This window comes from Sarcophilus harrisii, chromosome 2 (assembly GCF_902635505.1).
Source record: "Sarcophilus harrisii chromosome 2, mSarHar1.11, whole genome shotgun sequence".
In the NCBI taxonomy this organism is placed as follows: Eukaryota; Metazoa; Chordata; class Mammalia; order Dasyuromorphia; family Dasyuridae; genus Sarcophilus; species Sarcophilus harrisii.
Genome location: NC_045427.1, coordinates 57905176 through 57933045, shown reverse-complemented (window position 1 = coordinate 57933045; position 27870 = coordinate 57905176). Strand labels below are relative to the sequence as shown.

The following is a 27870-nucleotide window of genomic DNA, read 5'->3' as shown; positions in this document are numbered from 1 at the left end:
AGGTACGATGGGACTTTGGGACTTTCTCCCTGGGCATCAGTATGGACTTAGGCTTTTCCCTCCCCATGGAGAGCTGACCCAATGTCAATGAGAGAAGAGTCCAATCCACAGTAGCTGGCATCCTCTCCTTCCTGTTCAGATTAAAGACAAGGAGAGGGCAGTATCTACTGCAGTACAGTAGCATTAATCACTCTGCCCATCAAAGTGAAGCTGATTTGATCCTTGTCTGAAAGATTCAAAGTCAATGAAGGACATCCATGCTCCCTATCTCCAGACTAGCTCTGCACCTGACTGGCTAATTAACCGTTTGATTCATTTAAGGGGAATTAGAGTGAGGTGCATTATACAGACATTCCTTGAAAAGGCCATTGAGGGGAGGAATCATCAATCTCTTTCTAAGTCACCAGGCCCCATGCCCTGAAGGGCCTGAGAGATGGGCACTTGTAAGGATCAGAATTTCTTCAAGGCCTTTCTTCCAGACAGAGGTTCCCATTATTCCTGGGACACATGATGGCCCCTAGTCCCACACTTCCTGTGGAATTCGAGTGGAAACACCCAAGAAAGGATGGAATTGGTTGTTTGGGGAGTTTTTCCCTTGGTTTCCATTCACTCAGACCCCAATTTCTGGGGTCTGAAGTTGGGCAATTGACCTTCCTTCTATCCCATTTCCCAAGATCATGATGGGAGTCAGGGAGGAAAACTCTAGGTTGTAATCTGACACCATCTCTTTGTCATCTAACCTCAATTTCCCCTTTTCCTTCATCACACATCCCTGGATACCTTGCCCCCTGCTTTCTCTCTGCCTGCCAGTGTATCCACTCCCTTCGGATGGGGAAGCCCTGTTGGTATCCCCCTGAGGGAGGAAGGGCAGCCAGAGCAGGACAATTAGCTAGAGGCTAGTTTCCTCTCAGAAGGCTAGATGGTGTGGGGGGAACATGGCCTGGAGCCAGACAAATGAAGGGGAAAGGAGGAAGGCCATTCTGGGCAGGGGGGACACAGGGAGGTAGGTGTGGGGCATCCGGGGCTCCTTCTCCTGCAGCCTTTTGTGCCTACCTGACGAAAGGAAACTTGGCCTTGCTCTGTACTTCCTGCATGCCCAGATCTGTGCTGGGCCTGGGAGGAACCGGAAAGCAGGACAGAGATGCTGCTATCCCCAGCCCTCACTCACAGCAGCATAGGATCCTCAGAAGCACGTTGTGTTAGAAATCAGAAAACCTGGCTTCCAGGCCTGCAGCTGCCACTTGCTTTCTCTGACCTTGGACAAGCCACCCTCAGTCTCTGGGCCTCAGTTTTCTTGTTCTGTCAGAGGATATTAATTATCTTCTTCTGGTTCTAAATCCCATAATTCTGGGGACAGAGGATTCTTTGCTAGGGGGAGAATGGCCTGAATGATCTTAGCATAGGACAATGGAGCTTCAGTTTTAAGAGATCCATCTTGTCTAAACCCCTTCATTCAATAAATGAGGAAACTGAGGTTACGAGTAAAAGTGACTTGCCTGGGAAGACACAGCTTTGAAGTGTCAAAGGCAGGATTTGAACCCGTAACTTCCTGATTGCAAGCCCAGCATTTAATCCACCAAACCACGTAACCTCCCTTCTGTCTAGTATCCTAAGGCCCCATCGGACAATTCTTCCCTAATAGTAATAATGATTGAGCTCAAAATATGTAACCCAAGGTGCCATATATTTAGTAGAAATGAAGGAATTATTCAAAGGAAATGATTGGAAGTTACTAGACAAGAGCAGCAGCAGAAATGGTTCAGATTAGGACTCATTTCCCCAGGATATCCTTTGCTTCCTTCTTCTGAAGCAAATTCTTCATCCAGAACTTCATCTTCTCTGCCATCATGCCCTGTCCCACAGACAGCTGCAGATGGTCTTCATTTGGTTGTAGATCAGCCAGTAGAGCAGGTCTGCACCATTTGGATCCCATATGGGTTCAGGAAGAAAAGGTGTCATTGAATTAGCAGGTTTAACAAGCCAACATCTGCTTGACCAAATATCTGCCCACTCCAGGAGTCTGAGAAGCTGGGGGGAGGAGAAGGAGGGCAGGGAAAGTGGGAGGCATGGAGATAAGACCTGTTCACCTCCCCTGAAGCAGGCTGGCTTAATGTCTCTTGTGGCTTTTTGATGAGAAAAATCTCAAGCACTTCAGGGAGAAAGTACAGAGAGACGTGATTCAAGTGGGGAGCTAAGTATAGCAGGGCTAAGATGTGAATTCGGGTGAGCCAAAGCCTAAAACAACAATGGCCTTGTGGTTTCCAGAATACATCCTGCTGCTTCCCAGGAAGAAGAAACGTCCCAAGGTCTCAGGGGTGACAGTGTGGGCTCCGCAGAGCACCTCTCATCCTTGTGTTCCTTCCAACATAAGCATGCGCTCTCCCTGGGCCAGGAGAGGAAAAGGTTGTGTTTGCTCAGCAGGTCTTACCCAAATGGTGATGGCTCAATTTGTTTTCATATATACATATACATATATATATATACATATACATACATATATATATATATATATATATATATATATATATATATATATATCATGCAATTGCTTTCCTCTAAGGAACAAGGAATCAAGAGGCCCCTTTCAGGGAGCTTTGCCAGAGTTATTGGGAGAGCCAGGGGGCAGGATGCTCACCCATTTCTAACAAAATTTGCCCAGAAGATCATTCTATTCACGCTGAACAGCTTGTCCTCTTGTGCTATTGGTCCATGTAAAACTAAAAACAGGAAAGAAACAGCTTCATTAAGATCAACATTAGGTGTAAGTATTTCTCTCATCCCAGTGTTCTCTCCCTTTTCTCCTCCCAAAATGATCCCGTTCAAGCTTCAAAGTCATTTCCCTAAAATTTGGTTTTCTACATGTTGCACCAACACTAGGAAAATTTCCAGGGTTTCTGTTGTCCTATGTAATCTGGGGCCAGCTCTGCCTGACTCTAAAGACAAGACTTGACCCAAAGAGCCAAATGGTTTTCTGACTCTTCAGGCAAAGGTAGGAGTTTTCTCTGCTTAGGGCTTTCAGAGCATTTGGTACCTCCCCTGGGCACTTCTCACATTCTCTTTTGTCTCCTCGATGAGGAAAGGGACCTAGGTCTCTTCTAAGCTACAATAACATAGCACAAGCTCTAATGATTTTAAATCTTTGCAAACTGAGCCAGGTTCCAGAAAATCCCTGCTATTCAAGATGGGTATTGCAGTATAGGGAGTGCAGATAGGTTAAAGCATTAGTACTTGAGCCATAAAGAAATGAATTCCCTGGCCAGGGCAAGTCACAAGAGATCAATGTGTAACCTGGCCTTCTAGTTCTGCCAGAATAATACCAGAGAGGTGAAAATAGGGGCAGAAGGTTTACACAAAAAAGGGTTTTGGAATCATCCCAAACATAAACTCACAGAGTTGCTAAATAAGACTTTTGTCCAGTGATAAACCAGTGGATGTACTAGTAAGAAATTGGATCCAAAAATGATGGAAAGAAAGAAGGAAGAAAAAAAGATGGAGAGAGGTGAGGAAGGATGGAAAGAAGGAGAAAGAGGAAAGCCTTCCAACCCAATGTGCAGAATCTCTGTGGAGGATTTAGGAAATTCAAGGACAAGAAGCACACAGGTAGGATGACAGGTGATGGTCCACACTGGAGGAGAGGTCAAGGGTTGGTGAGGACACTGGCCCATTGACATGGGAATGCGTATTTTTGTGTATGTGTTTTTGTGTCTCATCTTTCGTTCTGTGTAATAAGCTCCAAGAATTCAGAGACAATGACTTATTTATTGTATATTTTCCAGGGTTGAACAGAGGGGCTCTGCATATAGGATGTGCTTAATCATAAGAAATGAATTGAGAAACTGATTCCATTCTCCTGCTCACCTAAATAAGCAGGTTAAGTTAAAAGACCTCTGAGGCAGATCTTCACAAAGATCTTCCAAACAAACCCTTGTTGACATTCAGACTTTGGGCCATCTGACTTACTGAAGGTCAGATAGCTTTTGTTCAGTGCTTCATGAACCTTCGATTTGGGATACAGCCCAGATGGAACTAAATCCCAGCTCTACCATTTACTGACTGTGGGAGACTGGATAAGACATTGAACCTGTGATTGCCCAAGGTTCCTAGAGTATAAAATGGGAATAATAATAGCATTTAACTCACAGGTTGTAAGTGAGGAGCAACCTATAGTATATATGAAGTCAAGGCATTTGTAAAACTCTATGTATTACAAAAATGTCCACTGTTAATAGCTTGTGACTTTGGGAATCATTTCTTTTAAGTCTCAGTCCTTCCTTCCAAAATGGGGCTGATGATTCTACATCCATATACTACCCACTCAGGGCTGTTGAGAGGATTAAATGAGGTCATATGTGGAAAGATGAGGAACTAGGATTCATTTTGATGTTATCAAGAATAGAGCAGGCAACAAGGATGATAATTCATAGCCCCAGAGATTCTGCCCTTCTCAAGTCCCCATTCTCCCAATCAAAATCTCCATTTCTTACAAGCTCCAAATACAGAAAACAGCTCATCACTATAGTCCACTTCCACATAATCTGGCTTGATGCTGACAAATGTGGTTGGTCCGTGCTGGAATGCATAAAAGTAGACTGGAGAGCTAGGACCTAGGTAAGAATGAGAAATGTCCAGTTAGAGACATGTTGAAGACAGAACGGGATCACATGCCCTGGGCCCCTAGGTGGATTCCCTCCTTTGGGGTGGGAGATGACCGTAGCTAGGAATTAATAAGCAACCCCCTAAAGGGCTGTTCCTTAACAGATACTATTCAAGAGTGAGACTGTGAGGAAGGACAAGTGCCGGGGTCTAGAATAACCACTTGCATTGGAATCCTGGCCCTGTTGTTGACTGAGACCTTAGGGGAAATGCTTTTATTTCTTTGAGGCTGATCTTTCAATTATAATTCTTTAACTATCCTTATGGGGGCTGGTGTGAGGATCCAGAAGGATAAGACTTATGAAGTGCTGCGAAAAATAGGTAATTGCTATTTTTTGTTGGCAATTCCTACTAAGCACAACTTTCCTAGGGATGGGAAATATAGGGAAGGTAAGAGAAGAAAGGTCATTGAGACAATTCAACCAATCTAAAGGCCATCATGCTAAACCCAAGAACAGAAAGCCTTTTGGGTGAGTGCACAGACAAGATATGTCACTCCAGAAACAAGACCTTATGCCACAAGTCCTGTAAATGCTTAAGGCTGTACTCTGTTGATATTTGGCCACCCTGAGGGCAGGAATTTCAAAGTCCCCCAGCATCTCCTGAAATTGAGCTTGAAGTTCTTTGGGATCCTCAAAATTCCATAAATATAGGTACATCATTGCATCTACATTATCAGGATGGATATCCTATATGAAACACAGGAAGAAACATGTTAAGAAACAAAAAATTTTACATGGGGGTAATTTGTTTGGGGAATTTCTGTCATTTGATTAGGAGAGATGAGCCCTACACAGTCCAAAACCAAAAACAGTAGAAGGAAGCCTTCCAGCACATTGGGCAGAGTCTCTGTGAAATCCTAGATCCCATCACATCCTTGTGCTGCCTCCCCAGAGCCTCGTCTTTGGCAGTTCAGTTCTTCAAGAAGATACCAGACAACCACTTGTTGGGGATGGTGGAAAAGATATTTGGCTCATCCACAGAAGATAGAAGACCAGACTGAGTGGTACAGAGGCTAAAGCACCACATCTGGAGTGAGGAAGAACCGAGTTTGAATCTGGCCTCAGACTCTTATTAGACATGTGACCCTGAGCAAGTCACTTACCCTCATTTTCATTTGTAAAATGAGGATCATAGTATCCTCTACCTCACAGGATTGCTGTAAAAGTCAAGTTACATAAATTTGAAAGTTACTTTGCAAACTTAAAGGCGTTTCAAATAAATGACAGCTCTTATTGTTATAGATGGTCTCTAAGGTTTCCTTCCAACTCTGTGATACTGAGTCTCGGATTATGAAGGAAAAAAGTAAGAAAGTGAGTTTACCTTTATAAGTCTTACCATGAATGGATTTAGCAGTATTTGTAGGATGTTTTCTCTACTTAACTCTTTGAACTTAGTGATCCCTAAACTCTGTATAGAGAGAAAAGGACATCATGAGAGCACTGCAGAACTTTACATTTTTTTAAAAACTAATTTAGATTCATGGGAGGAAGTCAAGGCTGTTTTAAAGTTGAATGGGAAGCCTCAACAGATAGTAAGTCGCATCTCCTTGGAGGTCTTCAAATAAAGGCTAGACATCCACTTTTGAAGGATGTTGTAGAAATATAGCTCTGGGTTAGTCTCCATAGACATCCCAAATCCCATCCAAATCCAAAATTCTGTGATTCTTTAGCGATCAAAAATACCAAGATCCCCAAAAGCTGTGTACACCTAGTCTTGCCATGCCATTCCATTCATGCAGGAGAATTGGTGGTAGAAAAATCAAGGATCTTACAAGAGGAATTATCGATCCATATTCATTGCTGTTGACATTGATGATGGAGACCACCTTGTGGAACTTTATAGAAGCCAAGAGATCTTCAGGATGTTTGGGGAAGAATTGCCCATTAATCACCCCAGGTATTATCTTGAAATACTACAGAAAAATAAGCAGAAAGAAGAAGGTTAGTCTTACTCCAAATTGTTTATCCCACAAAATCCTTCCTCAGTTCATAGCTTCTTTGCTGTCATTCTGCATTAGTGTAATAGCACCTTAATTTATCTCACTATCTCCAGTCTTCTCCCAACTCCATCTTATCTGTCCTCCATATGAGAATATGTATTTCTGAAACTGACAGTATGATCATGGTGCTCTCATAATTCTGACCCAGGAACATATTAAAATAAGGATGAATATTAGAAAAGAATATTAGGATAGAAAAGAACCTCAGAACAAAGAATTATAGAATATGAGATGTTAGAACATAGAATGTCCACTGCTGAAGGTATGAATAAATCACAAATATTTAAAGCATATCCTATGCTGAAAATGTAAAGAATCTCAGTAAAATGTTAAAGCTTGGAGAAATCTTGGAGCTGGGGGGATTTTTAGAGGACATTAAAGATAAGCTTCCCATTTTACATAGGAGGAAACAGACCCATACAACTAGTGACATATTCAAGATCCTTGTCCCATTGCCCCCCCCCCCCAAAGGAGGGAGGTGAAAGAGTGTCAGAAATGGGTTATTCAGCCCCTACCCTGGGCTAAACTGACAACTCTTATTGAATCTTTCCATTTCATCTTACCTACCTTGCTAATGGCCATGATCTCCCTTTCTGTTTTGTTTCTTAAGCACTCAACTAAGGAGGCTGAACTGTATTTCTCACAAGCAGACAGGTGGGCAATGACCTGCACAGAAGAAACCACAAAAAATTAATGTTCTCATAATTGAATCCTTAGCCTACACACCAGTAAAAAAATTCTATCCCATTCAATAAAAAAACCAATAAAGAATCATCTGTATGTGTGATTATACAATCATAGTAAGGAGACCAGGCTGGAAGCTGAGTGCCCAAAGGGGATGAGTCCTTCCAAGAGTGAACCTCCTAGTTACAGGACTCAGTGCCAGCCAATGGAAATGGTTATGGGCAGGAGCAGGGTACAATGAGTTGAAGCATTTAGTCAGAGTTGATCATCACTGGCTCTAAAGGAGAACAAATGTGTCTGGTATGTTGAAAGGTGCTGTTATTGGCTCAGAGACCTCAGTCCACGTCCCAGCTCACTCACCAACACATTGTGTGATCCTGGACAAGTCAGAAAATGACAGAACTACAGAAATAAATGGGACTTCACAGATGATTTCATTTAACCTGTACCTGAGTGCACTTAAAGAACTCTCTCTGCTGTTCTGGGATTGTCAGGAAATAGAATTTCCCAAAGTCCCCTAGAAGGGACTTTGAAAACCACCTAATCTAACTCAATTGTACAGAGAAAGAAACTGAAGTTTCAAGAAGGCAGATAATTTCCCTAAAATAAAAGGAATATTAAGCAGAGCTAGGGATAAAATCTTTCCTTTTTGTGCCTTAGTTTCCTTCTCTGTAAAAGGGGACTGTTGGACAGATCATTTCTATGGTCAGATTCAGCTTCAACATTCAGTGATTCCAGTGAGCCCTCTTATAGCTCAGAAAAGCCCAAAGGTCAGTGAAACTAGGCCATGGGGATAGGAAGCCAATAATCTTAAGGAAGGATAATGGCTTATAAGGACTAAAGGGCTTTAAAAAATGTTTTATATATATGTAAAACTTTTATATATATATATATATATTTCCACATTTATACTACACAAGCAAAATCATATCAAAAAGGAAAAAAATGAGAAAGAAAATGCAAGCAAACAACAAAAAAGTGAAAACACTATGTTGTGATCCACACTCTGTCCTCACAGTCCTTTCTTTCAGTCCAGTCTCTCTCCACCACAAGACCATTGGAACTGGCCTGAATCTCCTCACTGTTGAAAAGAGCCACATCCATCAGAATTGATTATCACATAATCTTTCTTCACCATGAACAATGTTCTCTAACTCCTACTCACTTCACTTAGCATCAGTTCATGTAAATCTCTCAAAAGACAAGGAACTCACTCTTGTAATGGACTCTGAGCGAGATGAAATCAAGCCAGGTTGGATGGTCCCATCCCTCTCCTTGATTGTCCTGTACAACAAGCCTTTGGACATGGGGGACAGAATCTGGGGGAACAAAGAATAGAAGAGGGGAGGAACAAACAGTCATGGGAGGCCCAGACATTCCTGGCTGAGCAGAGACAGGGGAGACTGAGTCTGAAAGTCAGGATCGTTACTTATGCTGTCCCGCCCCAAGTTAACCATCTAGGACAGTTACCAACAGCAGGGTCTCTATGGGACCCCGGCCTTTGGTCCTTGGGCACATCCAGGCCAAAATCTTAGTTTAACACAAAGGGAGCCTCGTTAGCTCTGGGTGTTACCCAGACCTCTCTGGTGATTGAAGCCCAAGGTATGATGAGATGCCTGGGCTTGTTCACTGCATCTCCACATCCCTTAACTACTTTTGTGATCATGAAGGAGACAACAGGTATAAAGTGCCGTGGAAACCATAGGCTACCATGTCAGAATCATAGATTGACAGCTGAATTCATGCTCCTCCTTTTATATAGTGGAGAATTTTTAAAAAAAACCTATTAAAGTTCTAACTGTGACAACCACTGAGCTTAGCATTGGAGGTACAGAAACAAAATCAAGATACTTCTGCCCTTGAGGAGTTTACAGTCTAATGAGAAAACCAAGGCAATGGAAGGGAAAGGATTTGTACAAAACCACAGAGCTAGAAAGTGCCAGGACCAGGATAGGAACCCAGATCCTCTCCTAATCATGCTGCCTTCTGTCAGCCACTATCATCCTTATCATCATTATCTCTCCACTGATGTCTTTATCAGATACCTCATCCTAGCTGTGCATCTGTGTCAGGAGACCATATATAGGTCATATCAAATGTGTCAAATATACTGCTAGAGACTGACACCTGGGTGTGCCAGAACCAGATTAAAATATAATTGGGAGGGGCAGCTAGGTGGTGGAATGGGTAGAGCTCTGGCCCTGGAGAAAGGAGGAATTGAGTTCAAATTCCCCCTCAGACACTTATTAGGGGTCTGACTTTGAGTAAGTTACTTAACCCTGATTGCCCCATCCCCAATAGATATAATTAGAAACTTTTTAACAAAGTAAATAAAAATCTAATAAAACAGAACATTGCGTTTAAAAATTAAGTCAATATGGAACCCATAGGGATCTGTATGTAAAGATTACTAACCATCTCAATCTGAGTTTGACACATGCCTACTGGATAGAATGATGGGTTGAGAATGAGAAGGGCCTTGAGAATGAATTTTGCCCCTGACGATTTCTGATCCTGAGAGACTCTGGGAAAGCTGTTTAATCTCTCTCAGCCCCAGTATAAAATGGTACTTCATGCTGTTAAGAAGATTTAATGAGATCCTATAGGTGAAGGACTTTTCAGATCTTCAAATGCTATCTATCTGTATTAAGTCAGTGGCATGAGAACTGCTTGGAGAACTGGAAAAGCTTTGATTATATGCCTACTATTGAATCTTGTGACTATGATCTAAAAGTGAAACTGGCTAAGTTGGAGGTGGAATGGTGACTTTTTCAGCTATAAAAAGGCTCTGATTAATATTAGTAAGAAGGGCAGTTGGGAAGTTTACTGGGATTTCCATATGGCAGGTAAGAGCAGGTGCTAACAGAAAGAAGTCATCAGTCCCAATGTTTCTGAGACAAGGAAGTATAATAAAACAGGTAAGAAAAACTCAGGCTCTTGATTGTGACTACAAGAAACCTCTTTCCAGACTGAGGGCGCTTCTTTCTTTGTTTAAATACTATTTTATGTTTCCAAACATGGGCAATGCTAGTGTTCAACATTCATCTTTGCAAAACCTTTTCTCCCTCTCTCCACTTTTCCTCCTTCCCCAAACTATTAAGCAATCAAATATAGGTTAAACTTGTGCAAATTCTTCTAAACATATTGTCATTCTATGCAAAACAAACAAACAAACAAAAAAAGATAACAAAGGGAAAGAACACAAGTAAGAAAAAACAACAAATGGTGAAAATACTTGCTTCAGTCTCTATACTTCTCTCTCTGTATGTGGATGGCCCTTTCCATTACAAATGTACTGGAATTATAAGGTCGTTTATCACTTACATGTAAGGAAGCATTTATTCCCCCAATGGACTCGTCAAAAATGGTCACAAGGCCAGGATCTCCTCCAAAATGGGCAATGTTCTCCTGGATCCACCTCTGGGCAGCCATCTGATCTAGGTAACCCCAGTTGCCAGATGTGTGCTTATCCCCAGTGCTGAAAGAAATTAGGCAAGGATTGAGAATTCCCATGAATACCAGTTTCATAATCACAGTCCAGCCCACTCATTTTGAAAATGAGGACTCTGAGGCTCATAAATTGACTTGAAAGAAGTTACATATATCATACGTTGCACAGCCATAATTTGAAGTTGGATTCTTTGGCTACAAATTCAGTGCTTTTTCTGATATGAAGGAATTTAGGATGACAAGAAAACTAGGATCTTGCCAGAACAAATGACTCACATTTCATTTGGGGGTAAGTCTCACCTGAAGAACCCAAGGATGCCCAGCCTGAACTGGATAGTGACCACTACAATGTTCTGGAAGGCCGACAATATCGAACCATCATACATGGAAGCAGAGCCAAAACGGAAACGGCCACCATGGATCCACACCATTACCTGCAGGAATCAGACAGGGTTTTGTTATAGGAACAACTCTCATCAAACATGGCTCTGTTGTTCCCTTACTCAACAGGGAAACACCGTGTCCTGTTCTCTTTTATCCCATAATAAAGTAGCACTAAATGTGAGTGAATTTATTTCTTATCAAGATACTGTCTATCAAGAAGTGAAATGATGGTGGGAGAGCCAAGGGAGTAGAGAGGACACATGCTTCTTTCTGAACTTCTCCTTGGACCCTCAACTAATTACCAAAATCAGCCTCTGAATTAGTTCTAGACCAGCAAAATTCATGAATATTGGGAGTGAAGCAAATTAACAGCAGAAGATAATTTTGAAGATCAACAGAAAAGGTCTGTTTTGATTGGGCACAGGGAGGTTGCCAGGCACAAGATGCCAGCTCACACTGTGCAGACCCAGGACGGGTACAGTTTCCAGAGTGGTGCAGACTTCATGCTGTGGAGAATCTACAGGGAGGACTCTACCACATTATTGGCTACTCTGCCCTAGCTGCAAGCCAGGAGATCAGCAGAGAAGTTATAAAACATCCAGCACTAACACAAAAGGTAAACAGTGAACCCCAAAGCACCTGAGTCTGATGAGACCTGGTCACACCCACCCAGCACCAGGAGTGATTCAGCACAGTCCCAGCATAGCCACTGCTGCTTCCTGGTGGCTGTAGAAGCTTGGAAAACCTCCCTTGCCCTAAAAGCAGATCCCAATTTTCTTTAAAAAGAAATTTGTAAAAAAGCAAAGCAAACTCTAACTTAGATAGCTTCTATGGGGAAAGAGAAAAATAAACTTCACACCCTGAGGAGACTAAAAGCAGATTGTCTCTAGATGAAGCCCCAAAGGGTGATATAACCTGAGGCTCTCCTAGAAAATTTCTTTAAAAGGATCTTAAAAGAGAACTGGAAGAAAAATGGGGAAAGGAAAGGAAAACTCTTCATCAATTTTCATCCCATGATATAGATATCACAGAGATTTGGCTTACTGGCAATCTGGCCCCCTCTTTTGCATGGTCAGGAACATAGATATTGAGGTACAAACAGTCTTCAGAAGTAGCAGGAATAGAGAAGTTTATGGTCAAGGACTTCCTCAGTCCTTCTAGGATAGTAATATCCTGCAAACACCTGGAAAACAGAAGAAAGATTGCAACTCATGGAAATCACAGAAAGAAACCTGCCCATTGCAGAGTAGGATAATATCAGGTTCCAACTGGGATCTAGCTGCATTTCCACTCATCACACCATGTCCCCTTCATTTAGGCTAAGAATGACAACATTAGTAACAGAAACAATAAAAGCAAACTCCAAGATACATGGAAGAAAACATTTACAAAATAAAGGAAATCACCAAAAGAGAACAAAATCATATTAGAACAACAGAATTATGAGTGCAACATACCTAATGTGTCCTGCCTATTACTAGAGTCCATCTTGCAGAAATGCCATGTCCTAATCACTTCATTCAACTAAAGAAAGATATTTTATCCATCTGTGTGGAATTCATAAAATAAAAAATATGATAATAATAATTTCCCCCTGACTTTCTATCTGAGCTTCATAAAAAAAATAAATAAGAGGTTTGGTACGTGGCTAAGAGACCAGCAACTGGAGTAGGAAAATGAGTCCAATTCAATTTTAGGCACAAAGTAGCTGTGTGATCCTAGATAAGCCATGTAACTTATCACATTCTCAGTCTCTTCATCTAAAATATGAAGATAAAAATAGCAACTACCTCACTGGGTTGTTAAGAGGGTCAAAGGAGATAATATATTTAAAGTGCTGTTATAGAAAGCCCTCAAAATAGTTTACTAAAATGCTTTCTTTTAAGGCAAATGAGGACCCAGTGCTAGAATCCTGATCCTGGAATTAGGAAGCTAGAACCAGTCCTTGTAGCTCCAAGACAGGATTCTTTCTGCTACACATTCTGGTGATTCTCAAGGTTTTTAGTTTCAGGATTCCTTTATACATACCATTAAAAATTATTGATGCTCTCGGGAACAAAATAGAAATAAGAAACTAGGTTGTTTAGTGGAGAGAGAGTTGAAACTGGAATCAGTAATACTGAATCCAAATCCAGGCTCAGACACTCGCTAGCTATCTAAACCTGGGAGAATCACTTAATCTCTGCCTGCCTCAGGTTCCTTATGTGTAAAGTGGCAATAATAATACTTACCTACCAGGATTTGGGGAGAATCAAATGAGATATTATTTATAAACTTCCCTAGAAACCTCAAAGCATTACATAAATGCTAACTGTTGTTATTAGTAGTAGTAGTAGAAGTTATTAGTAGTAGTCAGAGTACAATGGTGTTATCAAAAGACCCCACGGAATTCAGCAGGGTTGGGGATTAAGCCTGGGATGAGCTGTCACTGCCTACAGCTTCCCCAGTTGCAAGCTGGTCCAGGGGCAGAGTTAACCACAAAAGTTCTTTGAGAGAGAGACCAGAATCCTTTCTTCAGCAATTCTCATGAGAAGCAGGTGTGCTCATGGGTAAGACACACGGAATGCAGACTCAGGAGCAGACTTTATACCCTTGGTTTGGTTCTTTACTCTTGTCTTCAAAGTTCCGATTGCTCAGATTTACAATCCCACTTAGTTAAAATTGGTCAGATTTACAACCCTGATTATTCAACTATTCCATATATCAATGATTTCATTCTGTTTTGACAATATCTGTGGAAACACAACTTCTTCTACTCCCCACACACTCCTACACTCCTCTTTACTCATTATTAATTGGCTCAGGAGGCAGGACAAGTGGCAAAAACCACAAGTATGAACATTTTCCCCATAATGGGTGGATCTCAAGTCCACAGCCTAACCATCCCTTCCCACCCAAATTCCCAAAGGAGCAAGTAGGGATTCCAGCTGCAGAGAAACAAGGCAGCCTCTCCCCAACCCCCAGGCTCCTCCCTTCTTGCCTCAACTCACTGAGAGGAACCATTACCTTTATACTCTTTCCTGACATCATGCCATCCAAGCTTTCTCACCTGGATGCAGAGGCAGAAGTCATGGTCCCATAGTCTCTGCCACCCAGGGTTCTGGGCTCTGCCCAGGTCTTAGAAATGTCAGGAGCCCTGGGTCCTCCAAGGCTGCCTCCTCCATCATTACCCTGACTGCAGCTTTGCCCTGGGCTCCTGCCACTGCTGCTTGTACTACTCCTGCTCCTGCTCCTGCTGCTTTTTCCCTATGGGCCATGCCAGCTGCTCAGTGCCCCTCTCCAGTCCTACAGCTAGGAGACTACACACTGCAGCAGCAGTGCCTTACAGAAGCTGCTCCTCAACGTGCCACCAACAGGCATAACCTCAACTTCATAGCCTCCAACCTGACATTCCTGCACACTGCACAAATCTGGGAAGGAGCTGCCCATGGATGAGACCAATGAGGACATTTTAAGCTGTCAGGTATGGGTCCTGAAGTACACAGGATGGTCTTGTTTCAAAGAGATGCCCCGTGGCAAGTCAAGGGAGGGAAGGGGTGAATATGAGGAACTGAATCCTAATTTTTTTAAATGTAGGCATTTTTAAATCTTTTTTTTAAAAATACATGAAGGTTGAATTATTTGGTCTCTATGACTTCTTCCTCCTCTTGTAATTTACGAGTCAGTGAATCTGGGCTCTGAAATTTACTAGCTTTGTGAGCTCAGATGAGATGTTTAAACTCTCAAGGCCTTAATTTTCCTATCTTTAGTATTATGTACTAACTGCCTCACCACACTGCCCTGACCTCTGAAGTCCTATATCAATGAAGACAAATTAAGCAGTTTTTCAAAGCTGCATAGCCCTAGAGAAAAAGGAAGATTTTTTTATTTTAAGAAACAGAATTGTGCTTTAGGCACTGGGGGAGTTAGAAAGTTTGGATAAGATACTTTGGTGCCCTATGCCCATCTGGTAAGAGAAAGTTGAGGAAGTCACTTACATAGGTGGGTAAGAAGTAGCATTTTTCACTTCACTCCATGATTCTGGTGGCTGTGGAGGAGAAAACCTCAAGGCCCCAATAGGAGGTCTGGCAAAGGGGATTCCCAGGAAAACATTGACTCCTTTGTCCAAATTCTTGACGTTGATGTGAGTCCCACGGATCTCTCCATATTCAGTGCTCCTGATGGGGTCATCAGCTTTGTCTCCTGTGAACAAAGGTGAAGAGAAACCCTGAGGATAGACAGAGGGCCAAGAATTGGTGGAGACGTCCATATGTTTCCCTCCCTATTACACTCCCCTGGATGGGAATGCAGGCCTTCTATTTCTGCCAGAATTACTTTCATCTCAAAGGCAAGATGAAGAAATCAAGACAGGCTCGGTCTTACAAACATTTCCCTTTGACAAGTTACCTATAGAAAGGTATAGAATAACAAGAGTAGTGAATAAACTGACAATTTTGGAAAACCACACTTTGCTCTCTATGCCTTGAATAACCATGATTCCTGACGACTGATGATGAACTATATTTCTTAATTCCTCCAACAGTTTATTGTATCTAAAGTTCTGTTGACCTCCTTAACTTCTTTCTTCTTTGTTTATGTGTTTGTTTTTGTGGTTCAATTTATCTAGTTCTAATAGAGAGAAGATGACATCCCACACTAGTATAGTTTTGCTGTCTATTTCTATTCGCAAATTTTTTAACTTCTCCTATATAAATTTGGACACTATCCCATTTGGTGCATATGTTTAGTATTGATATTACTTCATTGTCTATAGTACTCTGGCACAGTTTGTAGTTTCCTTATGTCTTTTAATTAGATTTATTTTTGCTTTTGCTTGATTTGACATCAGGATCAATACTGCTCTTTTTTTTTTTAAACTTCAGCTTAAACATAATAGAATCTGCTCCAGCCTTTTCCTCTTTGCTCAGTATGTATCTCTGTGCTTCAAATGTGTTTATTGTAAACAACAAATTGTAGAATTCTAGCTTTTAATGCAATCTACTATCTGCTTTTGTTTTATATGAGAGTTCGTATCATTCACAGTCACAATAAAAATTTTTATTACTGTATTTCCCACATCCTATTTTCCCAAGTTATTTTATTCTCTTCTTTCCCCATTCCCTCCTCACCAGTGTTTTTCTTATGACTTCATCTCCCTCAATCTGCCCTCCCTCTTTTCAGCCTATCCTCCATTTCTCATCCCTTTCCCTTTCTACTTCTGCCCTACCCCTCTATTAGCCTCCCCCTTTCCTTTCCCCTTTTCCCTCAAGGCAAAACAAGTTTCTATAACAAACTATATATTTTCTCTTTGAGACAATCCATTGATATTAAGGTTCAAACAATGCTCATCCCTCTCCCTTTTTCCCTCTATTGTAATAGTTCTTCTTTGCATCCCATGTGTTATAATTTATCTTCTTTTACCTCTCTTTACCTCTTCTTCCAGTACAATTTCTTTTCCACCTCAGTTTCTTTTTTTATATCATCACATTAAAGTGAATATATACTTACACCCTCTAAGTATACCCTTAACAAAGATACAATTCTCAAAAATTACACATATCATCATCCTATGTAGGGATGTAATGTTTTAATTTTTCAAAAATATAAGGGAGTTTTCCTTCACTTTTTACTTATGCTACACTTTTGTTCTGTATTTGAAGATCAATTTTTGTATTCAGCTCTGAATTTTTTCATCAAAAATAATTTAAAATCCCCTATTCACTGAATGTTCATTTGTATCACTGAAAGATAATGTTTAGTTTTGCTGGCTAGTTGATTCAGTCCAAGCTCTTTTGCCCTGTGAAATATCATATTCTAGGTTTTTCTGTCCTTTAAATTTGAAGGTGTTAGGTCCTGGGAAATCATGATTTTGGCTCCTGTATATATGATTTTTTTTTCTTTCTGGTTATTTGCAGTGTTTTCTCCTTGATCTAATCATACTGGGATTTACCTACAATATTCCTTGGAGTTTTTCTTTTGGAGTCTCTTTCAGGGGGTGATTGTGGATTCTGTCAATGGATGTTTTGCCTTCTAGTGCTAGGATATCAAGGTGGTTTTTCTTGATCATTTCTTAAAAAATATAGTCCAGATTTTTTTTCAATCGTGATTTTTTAGGGAGTTCAATAATTCTTAGATTCTCTTTGCTGGACCTATTTTTCAGGTCAGTTGTTTTTCCAATGAGGTATTTTACTTTTTCTTCTGTTTTAATTTTTTTTTTTGTTTTGTTTGACTGATTCTTGATGTCTCATTAAGTCATTCATTTCCATTTGCCACTTTTAATTGTTAGTTAATTATTCTTCAGTTAGTTTTTTTAACTCTCCTTTTGCATTTGGTCATTGGTGCTTTTAATGGAGGTGTTTTGTTAATTGGATTTTTTTTTCATTTTACCAATTCTGTTTTTAAAGTTGTTCCCTTTTTCCATTTCATCAATTCTATTTTTAAAGGTGTTGTTTTCTTTTTCCATTTTACCAAATCTATTTTAAATGGTTTTCTTCAGTACATTTTCCCCATTTCACCAAATGTATTTTTAAGGAGTTATTTTCTTCAGCAAATTTCTGTGTTTCCTTTTCCAAGCTTTCCTGCAAAGCTCTCATATTTTAATTATTTAGTTATAAGTAATATTTATGGATTCTGTCACTCTAAAGATCTATTCAGAGTTCTGATCTAATGTTGATTCTGAGGGAAGCCAGGAAGAACTCAGGCAACATTCTGTCTACTCTCTGCCATCATGGCTCAACCACATATTTCTTAATTGGTGCTAGAAAGGCTGATGACTCAGGTTATAAAAAGAGTCAAATTTTTGGACTTGACCAATTTAGGAATTAGTTCTTCTTGGCTATATATATTTATCATGATGGCTTTGGGTTTTGTTTTGTTTTTATTTCAGTGGGAGAGGGAAGGGAAGGGAGGGAGAAAAAAATCTTCTTTGAAAAAAATGAAATTAAATATTTTAAAAAATGATTTGTAGAGTTAAAAAGTCCTGACCATCTCCCCTCAATTAGATATACTGAAGCCAGATCTCCTGAGCTCCCTCACCCCATGACCTGAATCCTTACAAAAGCTTTGAAGGGGAACGACTTCAGATGGTAGTCTTCTAATCCATACCTGACTAAAAATACCACTCCCAATGTCCTTGAGATGTGGTCATTATTTCCCTTGAAGCTCTTCAGACATGAAGTCCTTTCATTTTTAGACAGCTCTGGTGCTGCCTCAGGAACTGTCTAGCTTTGGGAATCTGAGGCTCAGTCAAGCTACAGCTCCCCAAAAATTTTACCCGCAACCTAGTTTAAGAAGGCACAGATCTCAAACTATTATAAAGGGGTAATGACTGAAACGTTTTTCTACTGGCTAAGAAATAGAATGGTAAATCAGTGGAATAGATTAGATAGAAATTATCTTATAGTGAATGACCCAAAGTAATCTAATATATAACAATTGCAAAGATCCGAGTTTTTAGAGCAAAAGAAATATTATTTAAAAGAAAATCGCTGGGAGAACTGGAAAATAGTATGGCAGAATCTATGTATAGACCAACATTCACCCCATATACAAAGGTAAGGTCAAAATGAGTACATGGTTTTTACTTAAAGTATGATATAATAATCAAGTAGGAGTGTGTATAATAATTTATTATAATATTTATTAGAATAATTTATTAGAACATTAAAAATGTTCTAAATCACTGTTGTTAAGAAAAATACAAATGAATATTATAGAATATAATTGTTCTATAAGAAATAATCAGCAAGATGATTTCAGAAAGGGCTGGAGAGCCTCACATGAATTGATGCTAAGTTAAGTGAGAAGAACCAGGAGAACATTGTACACAGCAACAACAAGATTTTACAAAGATCAATTCTGATGGACGTGGCTATTTTCATCAGCGAGGTGTGTCAGGCCAGTTCCAATGGTTTTATGATTGAGAGAGCCCTCTGAACCCTGAGAGAGAACTATGGGGACTGAGTATGGATCTCAACATAATATTTTCACATTTTTAAATTGCTCTTTGCTTTCATTTTGTTTTCTTTCTTTCTGTTTTTCCTTTTTGATTTGTTTGTGCAGCATGATAATTGTGGAAATATGTATAGAAGAATTGCACATATTTATTATATATTGGATTAATTGTTGTCTAAGGAAGGGGTTTGGGGAAAGGAGACAGAAAAAATTGAAGTATAAGGTTTTCCAAGGGTGAATATTAAAAACTATCTACACATATGTTTTGAAAATAATTTTTTTTAAATCTTCTTAATTTATAGAGAAGTAAGAGGGTGAGGGAATAAGATAAACGAGCTATGTAGGGTTATATAATTAATAGGTATGGAATAAAGAGGGTTGGAAAGGATGGGGCAAGAGAATTAAGGGAATAGTCATTGGAGGAGGAATAGGTTAAGTAATAGGGCAATACTAGGTAGTAGTAAATAAAGGAGTCAGTAGAAATAGGAAATAAGAGAATCACACACAAACTCAATGATGATGACAACAATTAGGAAGAAAATTTATTAGATAAAGAAAGCAGAGATTGTAATCATGATATCAAACTTAAAACTGCAACAGATTTAATAAAAAGAGAACAAATAGATAAACTACACTACATGTCAGCCATATTAATCAATATAATATTGGACTATGTAAAATAAGTAGATAGTATAAGGTTGGAATATTTCTATGGTGTGGGAAACAATGATCAGAGTTGATCATCATCTAGTATTGTTATTGAAGTGTATAATGATCTCCTGGTTCTGCTCATTTCACTTAGCATTGGTTCACTTAAGTCTCTCCAGGCCTTTCTGAAATCATACTACTGATCATTTCTTATAGAACAATAGTATTCCATAACATTCATATACCATAGCTTGTTCAATCATTCTCCAACTTATGGGCATTCACTCAGTTTCCAGTTTTTTTCCACTACAAAAAGGGCAGTAAAACATTTTTATACATGTGGGTCCTCTTCTTTCCTCTATGATTTCTTTAGGATACAAGCCCAGTAAAAAGACTACTGGATTAAAGGGTATTCACAGTTTGAGAGCCCTTTGGGCGTAGTTCCAAATTGCTCTCCATAATGGTTGAATCAGTTCACAATCCACCCACAATGTTTTAATGTCTCAGTTTTCCCATATCCCCTCCAACATTTATCGTTATCTTTTCCTGTCATTTTAACCAATTTGAAAGGTGTGTAGTGTTACACTACAGAGTTGTCTTAATGTGCATTTCTCTGATCAATAATGATTTAGAGCACCTTTTCATATGACTTCTTCATCTGAAAATTGCCTGTTCATCTCCTTCTACCATTCATCAATTGGAGAATGGCTTCAATTCTTTTAAATTTGAGTCCATTTTCTATATATTTTAGAAATGAGGACTTTATAAAAACCCTTGAATGTAAAAATTTTTCTTAGTTTATTGGTTCCCTTCTAAGTTCATCTGGATTGTTTTTTTTTTTTTTTTTTTTTTTTTTTGTACAAACCCTTTTTTATTTAATATCATCAAAGTTATCCATTTTGCTTTCAATAATGTATTCAAATTCCTCTTTGGTGACAAATTCCTTTTTTCTCCACAGATCTGAGAGGTAAACTATCTTTTGTTCTTCTAATTTCCTTATTTTATCACTGGTTATGTCTAGGGTGTTAGGTGTGGGTCAATATCTAGTTTCTGCCATACTTATTTTCAATTTTCCCTGCAGTCTTTATCAAATAGTGAGTTCTTATCCCAAAATCTGGAGTCTTTAGGTTTGTCAAACACTAGATTACTATAGTCATTGAATATTTTGTCCTATGAACCTAACCTATTCCACTGATTGACTACTCTATATTTCTTAGCCAGTACCAAATGGTTCTGATGACTGCTGTGTTATAATATAGTTTTAGGTCTGGTACAGCTAGGCCATTTCATTTTCATTTTGTTTCATTAATTCCTTTAAAATTCTTGACCTTTTGTTTAACCAGATTAATTTTGTTATTTTTTTTTTTGTAGCTCTGTGAAGCACTTTCTTGGGAGTTTGTTTGGTATGGCACTGAATAAGTAGATTCATTTAGGTAATATTGTCGTTTTTATTATATTCTCTAGGCTTAACCATGAGCACTTGATATTTTCCCAAGAGATCAGATCTGACTTTATTTCTGTGGAAAATATTTTATAATTGTGTTTATGTAGTTCTTGATTTTACCTTAGCAGGTAGACTCCCCAAAATTTATATTATCTACAGTTATTTTTAATGGAATTTCTCTTTGTATCTCTTGCTGCTGGACTTGGTGAGTAATATACAAAAATGCTGATGATTTCTGTGGATTTGTTTTGTATCTTGCAACTTTGATAAAGGTGTGAGTTTCTAGTAATTTTTTAGGGGATTCTTTAAGTATATCATCAAATCATCTGCAAAGAGTCATAATTTGGTTTCCTCTTTATCTATTCAAATTCCTTTAATCTCTTTTTCTTCTCTTATTGACAAAGCTAACATTTCTAATACAATATTGAATAGGAATGGTAATAGTGGACAATCTTGTTTCACCTCTGATCTTATTGGGAAAGGTTCTAGTTAATCTCCATTACATTTGATGCTTGCTTATGAATTTAAATAGATGCTATTGATCATTTTAAGAAAAATTCCATATATTTCTATTCTTTCTAATGTTTTTAACAGGAATGGGCATTAGATTTTGTCAATGCTTTTTCTGTACCCATTGAGATAATCATATGATTTTTGTTACTTTGGTCATTGATATAATCAATTAGGCCAATAGTTTTACTAATATTAAACTAGCCCTGCATTCCTGATATAAATCCTACTTGGTCATGATGTTTTATCCTGGGGATAACTTGCTGTAATTTCTTTGCTAATATTTTATTTAAGAATTGGCATGAAAATTGTACAAATATGTTTACACATATTGGATTTAACATATATATTAACACTTATAGCATATATTGATTACATGCCATCTAGGGGAGTTAATGGAAGAAGGAGGGGAAAATTTGGGATTCAAGGCTATGCAAGGATCAGTGTTGAAAAATTATCCATGCATATGTTTTGAAAATAAAAAAAACTAATTTTTTTTTAAAAAAAGGTTTTTGAATCAATATTTATTAGGAAAATTGACCTATAATTTTTTTCTCTGTTTTGACCCTACCTGGTTTAGGTATCAGGATTATGTCTGTAGCATAAAAGAATTTGGAAAGATTCCTACTTGACCTATTTTTTAAAAGTAGAAGGGTACAAGTTTAGTATTACTCAGAAATTTAATTGAAATAAGACATAAGGGAAGAGGAAACTCAAAACATAAAAATAATGCACAATTAGCAAACATAGTGGCCACCATCACAATAAAGACTGTAACAAACAAATGATATACAACATACATCATCACCACTCCAGGGAAGCACCAACATCTTAATTCCTTATCTGGGAAGACTCACAGTCACAGACAGGTACCTATGTGGAGTGTCAAGTGAGAACCATTGCTAGGCAATATACAAAACTTCCTAGTCTGAATCTTCAAAGTCCCTTTCCACTAAGATGGTTTTTTAAAAAGCTTTTTAATTTACAAAGCATATGCATGGGTAATTTTTCCAACAATGACCCTTGCAAAACCTTTTATTCCAAATTTTCCTCTCCTTCCCCAACCCTCTCCCCTAACTGGCAGGTAGTCCAATACATATTAAATTTGTTGAAATACATGTTAGATCCAATATATGTATACATATTTATACAGTTTTCTTGTTGCACAAGACAAATCAGATCAAGAAGGGAAAAAAAGAATAATTGAGAAAGAAAACAAAATGCACACAAATGCAACAACAAATAACACTCACAAAGAGTGAGAATGCTATATTATGTTCGACACTCAGTTCCCACAGTTCTCTCTCTGTGTATAGATAGCTCTTTTCATCACTGAATAAGTGTAACTCATTTGAATCATCTCATTGTTGAAGAGAGACACATCCATCAGAACTGATCATCATATAGTCTTGTTGTCGCTATGTATAATGATCTCCTGGTTCTGTGCATTTCACTTAGCATGAGTTCATTTAGGCCTCTTCAAGCTTCTCTGAAATCATCCTGCTGGTCTTTTCTTACAGAACAATAGTATTGCATAACATTCATATACCACAGTTTATTCAGCCATTCTCCAATTCATGGACATCCACTCAGTTTCCAGTTTCTTGCCACTACAAAGAGGGCTGCCACAAACATTTTTGTGCATGTGGATCCCTTTCCCTCCTTTAGGATCTTTCTGAGATATAATCCTAGTAGAAACTTTTTGAACATAGTTCCAAATTGCTCTCCAGTCTTTACCTATTTTTCCAAAGAGTTTGCATAATAATGGAATTAATTGCTCTTTAAATATTTGGTAGAATTCGCATGCAAATCCATCTGACACTGGAGATTTTTTCTTAGAGAGCTGATTAATAGCTTGTTCAATTTTTTTCCCCAAAATGCAGCTACTTAAGTAATTTGTTTCCCCTGTTGATGAGGACAATCTATATTTTTGTAAATATTCATCCATTTCCTTAGATTATAATATTTATTGGCATATAGTTGGGCAAAAAGTTCCTAATTATTGTTCCAATTTCCTCTTCATTTGGTGAAAAATTCATCCTTTATATAGCTCTCTTCCACAGAGATGATTCAAACCAGTTCCCATTATTTAGTGATGAAGAGAGCCATCTGCACTCAGAAAGAGGACTGTGAGAACTGAGTGTGATTCATTCACAACATAGCATTTTCACTCTTTTTGTTGTTTGCTTGAATTTTATTTTGCTTCTCTTTTTCTGGCTTGATTTAATTCTTCTCTTGTGGCATGACAATTGTATAAATATGCATCTTTATATTGATTTAACATATATTTCTACCATGTTTAACATATATTGGACTACTTGCCATCTAGGGGAGGGAGTGGGGGAAGGAGGAAAAATTGAAACACTAGATTTTAGAAGGGCTAATGTTGAAGAATTGTCCATGCATATGTTTTGAAAAATAAAAAGCTTTAATAAAGAAAAATAATAATTCAAAAAAGAAAAGTATATCCTTTTCATTTTTGATACTAACAATTTGATTTTCTTCTTTCCTTTTTTTTGATCAAATTAACTAAAGGTTTTTCTATTTTGTTTTTTTTTTCATAAAACCAGCTCTCAGTTTTGTTTATTAATTCAATAGTTTTTTTTTTACTTTGTATTTTATTTATCTCCCCTTTTATTTTCAGAATTTCAAATTTGGTATTTACTTTGTTCTGTTCTAGCTTTTTTAGTTGCATGGCCAATTTATTGATCTTCTCTTTTTTTATTTTATGCCAATAAGCATTTAGAGATATAAAACTCCTCGTAAGAACTGCTTTGGCTGCATCACATAAATTTTGGTATGTTGCCTCATAATTGTCATTCTCTTGAATGAAATTATCAATTGTGTTTATGATTTGTTGATTCCCCCATTCATTCTTTAGAATAATATTATTTAGTTTCCAATTAATTTTTGGTCTTTTTTTCCCCTCTGGCTTTTATTACATGTAATTCTGATATAAACTCTGTCCTTTTTCTTTCCATATGGCCCCATGAGTGTGCAAAACATGAAAAGCATATTTGGAATTGGGATAGATGATTAGGGCAATGAGTTCAGTGACAGTGGCTTAGCTTCTAGGATTCCATTGAGGCTCACCTAAGAATAACCTGCCTTTCTTTCCCCATTTTCAAGATAGTTCGACCCATCTGTAAACCACTCCCCATCTCTATTGTCAAGCAGAATTTCCCTTAAGTCAGGTCTGTTGGAGTAGACAGAATCTAGAGTTTCCTTACAATTATGAATAATGTCTCTTCATTGAGTGTGGTCTGGGAGCAGAGTGGAAGGATTAAGAACATGGCACACCCAGAAAGTCAGGTCAGGGTTGTCTAGCAGGAGTGCCTGATAGGCTTACTAGAGTAAGCCTCCCACTGCACAAGCCACATGTCCTTTGGCTTCTAAAATGCTTTGACTCCAAGGTGGGTAGGGGGGGGGCAAAATATCTAATGGCTGTCCCAAAATTAATTTTGAGACCTCTCCAATCAAAAGGGCCAGAGCAGCTACCTCTCTAAGACAGGAAGGCCATCATAGCTGTAGGACCCTTATTGGCTTGAAACAATTACAGAAGATGAGACCTTCATCCCCTTTCCCCAAATGCTTGAGGTGGCAATGATGTAAGGCTTTGTCGCTCTTTTCAGGGGAAGTTCCAGAGTCTCAAACTCTCCTCTGAAAGAGGCCTACCCTCAGGAAACCCAGTTGGGTGGTCTCATTCAGTTGAAGATCAGGCCAGGGATATGGTTGCACTCTCTACTGAATTGAAAATTAGTCCCCAACCACTCCCAGTCTCTCACACTCCCAAGATGAGTAATCTCTTTTCATTTGGAGATCTAGGCCCCAGTGCATTGACAACAATGAGGGAATCTCATTCAGTTTTGAATTGAAACCCCAGACTCAGACAACTAACAAAAGACAACTTTGAACCCCAAATCTTTGCAGAAGTCCTAAACAGGATTATGCTTGCCAAGGAAACTTATTATCAAGTTGTGCTTCTAGGACTTTTTTTTCCCACTGGTAGTATTCTCTTCTCAATGTTAACCTTTGCTGTCTTTCTCACAGGACTTTTTGCCCACTAAAGCAGTCAGTCTACCTAGCAAAGGTAGGCTTCTCAGTGCCATTAATCCCTGTTGCCACTCAGATTTCAGGTTTTTGAATTCTTTCACATAGGACCAGCGCCAACCAGAGGGGATTTCCTACCCCAATTCTTGCATCTCATCACAACTACCACTAACATCATCATTTGCACTTCATCACTTGCACACATCCATTCCTTACAAATTCCTTAAGGGCAGGAGCTGTTTTTCCTCTGTCTTCATATCTACCAGTGCCTAGCACAATGATTGGCACTTAAATTAATGTTCTTAGTTCGGATGGCTGTTTTCCAGAGTTATTCCCAGTGATAGGAAGATTTTTTTGTGTAACATGTGTAGAAAACATAAGTTCTGGAGTAATGAACCCAGATCTGTCCCAGGAAAACAAAATTAACTACAACCTCTCAGCTGTAGCCTTTCCAACCAATGAGGGCAACAAAAAAAAATAACCACAAACCTTATACACTTCTACCTTCACCCAGAAATTACTCCCTACTCTGGGGCAGCCTGGCAGAGCCACTCACCTTGGGCTGGAATTAGGTGGCCCAGGACCCCCCAAGTCAAGAGCATGGACAGCAGGAAAGTCTTCCCCATCTTTCTCTCTGCACTGGTTATGTCTAACCAGATCCCAGAACTGGGCTTTAATATGAGATCAGTTGGGTCAAAGGGCAACTAGAACCTAAGGGCTTTGGAATTGATTTCCTTGTTAATATTTGCTCTAGGGTGCTTAAGATGAGAATTTAGATTACAATCTTAAAAATCAGATGGGCAAGTTCACACACCCCACAGAGATAAGCTAATAAGGTTTAATAAATGGCTTTCTAAAGAATTCTCTATTATTTTCTGTCTTCCTAACATTGCAAGCTACTGATCCCATACTTAGCCTCTCAGTGGACATGATATACCAGGAACATAGTAATAATTAATAATAGTAATAATATTTATGTAGCAACAAGGCACATACAATTATCTAATCAGAACCTCACAACAACCTTGTAAGGCAAGTGCTATTATTATTCCCCCTTTATAGATGAAGAACACAATGCTGAGGAACTTTAAATGACTCTCCCAGGATCCCACAGCTAGTAGGTGTGAGGGAGATTTAGAACTCAGTTCTTCCTGATTCCATGCCTAACACTATTCATGCTCTTCACAAGCACTTCCAGCCAGTTCCTCTGTCCTCAGTGACCTTTCCTCCTTTGAAGATTTCTCTCTCTAGAGATTCAACCAGATCCCAGTGGTTTCTGTCTACAAGACCCAAGATCTCTCTAATTTCTCTGGCAGGAGCAATGCCTAATTCATTGTCTCACCCTTCTTCTTAATTCCTGATGAGCATTGGGAGAAATTCAATGCATATTTTTAAAAAGTCTTTAATTGTGCATTAGAAATCATAAAAGCATTGTTCAAAATTTCCATTATTCTGAACATGGTGTGCAATCGGGTCGGAGTGGGTTAACCTTGTTTAACATACATACATACATTAACAAATACAGATTTCATTTCAATGTACAGACTTGCATGCAGCAGCTCAAATTCCGTTCTAAAGGATGCAAATATTAAGGAATCCAACAATACCAAGGTGCTGGTTTTAGAGCTATATTGGACTTGAAATGTCTTGAAAGGAAGGGAGAAAGGAAGGAAAAGGAAATAGGAAGGAAAGAAAGATGGGAGGGAAGGAGAGAGAAAACAGAAGTTTGGAGAGAGGCGGAGCCAAGATGTCAGAGAAGGCACATGCAACTTTCTAAGCTCCTCTCATCCCCTCAACCAACTATTTAATTCAGCCTCAAAAATATCTCTTTACTGCTTAAATTCATGAAGATTAGAAGCGCTACAATTTACCAGCAGAAGATAATCTGGAAGATCTCCAGGAAAGGTTTGTCCTGAGGAGCCAGGAACAGAATAGTGCAGGCAGTGAGAGACTAGCGTCCTGAGCAGACCAGGGGTGAGGGTGATCTCAGTGGCTAGAGAAGTTATAGAGACCACTCTGCTATAGGATAACTGCTCTGCCTTGATTACAAAGCAGTAAACTGGCAGAAAAATTAAAGCCTAAAACAGAGGGTACTCTTAAAAAACGCCAGAAC

General features: G+C 38.8%; 1 protein-coding gene across 1 annotated transcript; it reads right to left on the bottom strand.

Moving 5' to 3' along the window:
- Positions 1-1672: 1672 nt before the first annotated feature.
- On the bottom strand, positions 1673-26383 carry LOC100929030 (cocaine esterase-like). The gene is made up of 12 exons (XM_031949239.1): positions 26314-26383; positions 15151-15355; positions 12218-12356; positions 11090-11223; positions 10664-10817; positions 8554-8658; positions 7223-7321; positions 6428-6568; positions 5992-6063; positions 4485-4604; positions 2636-2717; positions 1673-1913 (listed from the first exon to the last, which is right to left on the bottom strand). Exons 1-11 carry the CDS (start codon positions 26381-26383, stop codon positions 2700-2702), a joined length of 1257 nt encoding a protein of 418 aa, XP_031805099.1. The 3' UTR covers positions 1673-1913; positions 2636-2699.
- Positions 26384-27870: the final 1487 nt, after the last annotated feature.